Source organism: Chamaea fasciata, unplaced genomic scaffold, assembly GCF_029207755.1.
Source record: "Chamaea fasciata isolate MVZ Bird 193981 ecotype frontalis unplaced genomic scaffold, bChaFas1.0.hap1 SCAF_29, whole genome shotgun sequence".
Lineage (NCBI taxonomy): Eukaryota > Metazoa > Chordata > Aves > Passeriformes > Sylviidae > Chamaea > Chamaea fasciata.
In genome coordinates, this window is record NW_027094114.1 from 4,435,002 (window position 1) to 4,440,098 (window position 5,097).

A 5,097-nucleotide genomic window follows, 5' to 3' on the forward strand; every position below is an offset into this window, starting at 1 on the left:
GTGAAATGAACAAAGGGCACCTATGTGGGGACCAGCAGGTCTGACTGCACTAGGGCTCGGGGAGCTCTCTTTTCCCTCTGGGCTCCCCAGGGTTCAGGTTAAGAGTGATGCTGAAAATGAGGCAGTAACTCAGAAGCACAAAGATCAACTCAAAAAATTACTGAATTTCCTCCAAAACAACAGAAATAGTTTAAACGGATTCCTGATAATTCAGCATAGGATTGACTCAAGGAAATCTGTCCCAGCTGGTCAATGTTCTTTCAACAGCCCACGATGCACAAAATGAAGAAATGTCCAACAGCAGCTCCATCAGCCACTTCCTCCTGCTGGCATTGGCAGACACGTGGCAGCTGCAGCTCCTGCACTTCTGCCTCTTCCTGGGCATCTCCCTGGCTGCCCTCCTGGGCAACGGCCTCGTCATCAGCGCCGTAGCCTGCGGCCACCACCTGCACAGCCCCATGTTCTTCTTCCTGCTCAACCTGGCCCTCACCGACCTAGGCTCCATCCTCACCACTGTCCCCAAAGCCATGCACAATTCCCTCTGGGACACCAGGACCATTTCCAACAAAGGATGTGCTGCACAGCTCTTTCTGTTTGTGTTTTTCATTTCAGCAGAGGTTTCCCTCCTGACCATCATGTGCTACGACTGCTACGTGTCCATCTGCAAACCCCTGCACTACGGGACCCTCCTGGGCAGCAGAGCTTGTGCCCACATGGCAGCAGCTGCCTGGGCCAGTGCCTTTCTCTGTGCTCTGCTGTACACAGCCAATACATTTTCCCTGCCCCTGTGCCATGGCAATGCCCTGGGCCAGTTCTTCTGTGAAATCCCACAGATCCTCAAGCTCTCCTGCTCCAAATCCTACCTCAGGGAATTTGGGGTTTCTGTTTTCACTACCTCATTAGGACTTGGCTGTTTTGTGTTCATTGTTTTCTCCTACGTGCAGATCTTCAGGGCTGTGCTGAGGATTGCCTCTGAGCAGGGACAGCACAGAGCCTTTTCCACCTGCCTCCCTCACCTGGCTGTGGTCTCCTTGTTTGTCAGCACTGTAGCCTTTGCCCACTTGAAGCCACTTTCAGTCTTCTCCCCATCCCTGGATCTGGCATTGTCAGTTCTGTACTCGGTGGTGCCTCCAGCCCTGAACCCCGTCATCTACAGCCTGAGGAACCAGAAGCTCAAGGCTGCAGTGTGGACTCTGATCACTGGTCGATTTCAGAAACATTAAACTGCTGGCCAGTTTCTGCAAATCACTTGTAATAAACTTGTAATGATTGTGTCATCTTTGATAGCGTTGGTTTGATTGTCAGTTTTTTCCTTTGTTTTAGTATTCAGTGATGTTCACAAAGCAATGATGTTCATTGTGTCCTTTCTTCTTTTCCTTCCCTCTAAGTTTTCTGTGGCCACAGACTGTGTCAGTGAAGAACTGCTCTCTCAGTGGCTTTTAAAGTAACTAAAGAATCTCCCAGGAGAGTTTTCACTGGAGATCCCGAGGTTTTTTCCCTTCTCTGGAGCTGCAGCAGCAATGTCTGTGTGCAGAGCTGGGGGCAGATCAGGGCAGGCACAGCAGCTGTGCCCAGGAGCAGCAGCCCTTGGTGTTGGCAGTGCTGCTCCCGTGGCCCTGCCCCGCTGCCCTCCTGGCCCTGGTGTTGCTGTAGGGCCTGAGTGCTCTCGGGAATTGGGCACAGGGCTGGGGGTGGCAGTGCCGGGGCTGCAGCAGGGACAGGCCATGGGCACCGCTGGGGCAGCGCTGACACCTCAGGGCAGGGCCTGGGGGCTCCAGGCTCCTTGCCCAGGCTCTCTCCAGGACACGCCCAGGCCAAAGCTCAGCAGAGAAAAGCCCCGTGAGCAGCCCCAGGATGGCTGTGGACAGGGTGGGGGCAAACAGCATCCCACCATGGGAGCCTCCCTTGGCTGTGTGGGGAAGCTGAGGGACCTGGGCTCCTGGACCTTCTGAAGAAGAGGCCCAGGGCTCATCCTGCAACTGCTTCAAAGGTGGTTTCAGAGAATCACACAATCAGCAAGGTTGGAAATTACTTTGGAGATCATCAAGTCCAACCTGTGCCCTGACACCACCTTGCCTCCCCTGATCCTTTTCTCCTCCACGATAAAATGCCCAGACCCTTCAGCCATTCCTCATAGGAGTTGTGTTCCAGACCCTTCACCAGCCTTGTTGCCGTTCTGTGGACACGCTCCAGCCTTTCAATGTCCTTCCTAAATTGGGGGCCCAGAACTGGACACAGCATTTGAAGTGCTGCCTCACCAGTGCTGAGCACAGAGAAAGAATCAGTGCCCTGCTCCTGCTGGGCACACCATTCCTGATCCATGCCAGGAGCCATTGGCCTTTTTGGCCACCTGGGCACACTGCTGACTCTTGTCCAGCCTGCTGTCCAGCAGTCCCCTCAGGTCTGTTTCTGCCTGGCCACTGTCCAGCCACTCTGTCCCCAGCCTGTAGCACTGCAGGGGTTGTTGTGGCCCAAGTGCAGGACCCAGCCCTTGGTCTTGTTAAACCTCCCATTGTGGGATTTGGGCCCTGGATCCATTCTGTCCAGGGCCCTGTGCAGAGCCCTCCTACCCTCCAGCAGATCCACACTCACACCCAGCTTGGTGTCAGCTGCAAATTTGCTGATGGTGGACTCAATCCCCTCATCCAGACCATCAATGTAGATGTTGAAATCCACACTGGCTGGGTCTGATCCCTCGGCCATTCTGTGGGTGCTGTGTGATGGCACTCAAGGTGATCTGTTCCATAACTTTGCTGGGCACCGAGGTCAGGCTGACAGGCCTGGAGTTCCCCAGATCCTCCTGCCAGCCCTTCTTGGGGATGGGCTCACATTGGCACCTCCAGTCCTCTGGGGCCTTCCTGGGGAGCCAGGACTGATGAGAAATGATGGAGAGCAGCTTGGGGAGCTCATCCACCAGCTCCCTCATCCCCCTAGGAGGGGTCCCGTCTGGTCCCAGAGACACCTGTGAGCATCTGAGTGGCTCAGCAGGTCAGCAGCTGCTTCCTCCTGGATTACAGGGGGGCTGTTCTGCTCCCTGTGCCCATCTACCAGCTCAGGAGAACACTTGTCCTGAGGACGTGTCTTATTGTTGAAAACTCAGGCAAAGAAAGGGCTAAGTACCTCAGCCCTTCCCTCAATTTTGTTACTATATTCCCCCCCAAGCATATGCAATAAATAATGGAGGTTGTCTTTATACCTCCTTTTGCCAGTAATATATTTATAAAACCATTTGTATTATCCTTTACAGAAGCAACCTGGTTAAGTCCTAATTGAGCTTTCACCTCTCTAGTTTTCTTTCTGCATGACCTAACAACATCCTTCAACATTTCCTGATTTTCCTGCCCCTCTGTCCAATAGCAATGAACCCTCCTTTTTTTCCCATGAGTTCCTGTTGAAGCCCCATGTCCAAGCAGGTCAGTCATTTTCCTTGCTAGCTCATATTTTGGCACAGAGGGATACGCTGTTCCTGCTCCTTCAAGATTTCTTTCCTGATTTGTGTCTATCTTTCCTAGACCCCTTTGTTTTTAAGGGCTTTTTCCCTTAAAAATGTCAGTACTTTATTTGCCACTCCCCAAATCTGCATCCTGAATAGGTCAAAGTTTGCCCTCTGTAAATCCGCTGCAGAATTTTGTTGATGCCCCTCCTTCTTTCACAGATATATAAAAACTCTATAATTTCATGGTCATTGTACCCCAAACAGTTTCTGATCAGCACATCTCCCACCAGCCGTTCTCTGTTTGTCAACAGCAGCAGACAGAGCTTTCCTTGGCACTGGGATGAGAAGGAAACCTCCCCAAAGCTTGAAAGGTTCAGTCTGGAGCTGAGCAAAAAGAAAAGTCCCTCCAGGGCAGAATTTTGGTGCAGGGGGTGTCCCAGTGTGAGGCCGGGCCATGGCCTGGCTCTGTGTGCCAGGAGCCGGCAGCGCTGGGTGCAGGGAGTCCAGGGAGGGCACAGAAATGCTGGGCTGAGAAATGCTGGGAGGACAGCGAGATGGGCGTGTGCAGCCGGCCAGGGCACAGCAGCAGCACGCACAGGGGGCACAGCCTGCAGGACACATGGCCAAAGGCCGGGCAGGGCTGGCAGGGCCACAGGCACCCAGGCCTTTGTCCCCTGGGCTCTGCCAGCGCCTCTGCAGGCCCCACAGAAGGAACTTTCCTTTCAGGGGCTGTACTTTGCTCATGCCCGGCCCCTCCCTGAGGAGGCTGGCCGGCCTTGCAGCTTTGTGCCATTTGTCCTTGCTGCCCCTCCCATCCCACTGCCCCACAACCAGCCCCGAGCAACCCGGGAGGGACAGGCCCTGCTGTGCCAGGCCTGGGCTCAGGGCTTGGCCTTTCTGCTCCCTCCAACCAGCCCAGGCCTTGCTCAGCATTGCAGTTCCCTGCTCACAGCCTGCGGCTCCCTGCAATTCTGGCTTCAAGGATCTGCTCTCAGCAGTCCCTGGGGAGCCTTTGGCACTCCCTGCCCTCAGTGGGGCCCAGGGATGCTCCAAGGGACTTGGAGTTTTGCTTCTGCCTCCTTGAGCACCTTCTTCAACTCTCTCTCCATGCCTAAGCGTCCTGGACTCAGCCCCAAATCCAGTGTGGGGCTTATGAAAACACAGAATACCTTCACGAGCTCTTTCTCTCTCTTCAGTTGTCTTCATGTCTCCAATGTAAGAAATAAAATCCAAGTTTCTAAACTCAGTTAAAGATTTCTACTGTAAGGTGCCTTCTCTCAGTTAAAATACTGGTGACCTTGTTAACTTGTACCTATTGAAAGGTCTCTTTTGTTAAATACCGTTTATCCCATACCCATTGTTATTGTAATGCTTTCCCTGGTAAATGCTATTTACCTCAAAGTCTCTTCCTTTAGAACTGTATTCTTCACCGTCGAGTACCTGTTCCTGCCCTGCCAGCTCCGGCCCTGCCGGCTCCCGCAAGGCAACCGGTGACTCCACCCGGTATGTAAATGAAGAAGACTCCCACAGACCTCAGCGCCCAGAAGGAGCGGAAAAAACCCCTAAAAACAACGAGCCAAAATGAAACCAAGGGCTAAGACAAACCACTCTGGGTCGGCAGAACCATAGAGAACCTGACAGCAATCAGAGCTGGATTCCGC

General features: G+C 53.4%; 1 protein-coding gene across 1 annotated transcript; it reads left to right on the forward strand.

The window, feature by feature from the left end:
• Nucleotides 1-290: 290 nt before the first annotated feature.
• On the forward strand, nt 291-1,223 carry LOC136302583 (olfactory receptor 14C36-like). The gene has a single exon (XM_066206051.1). The coding sequence runs from the start codon at nt 291-293 to the stop codon at nt 1,221-1,223; it is 933 nt and encodes a 310-aa protein (XP_066062148.1).
• Nucleotides 1,224-5,097: the final 3,874 nt, after the last annotated feature.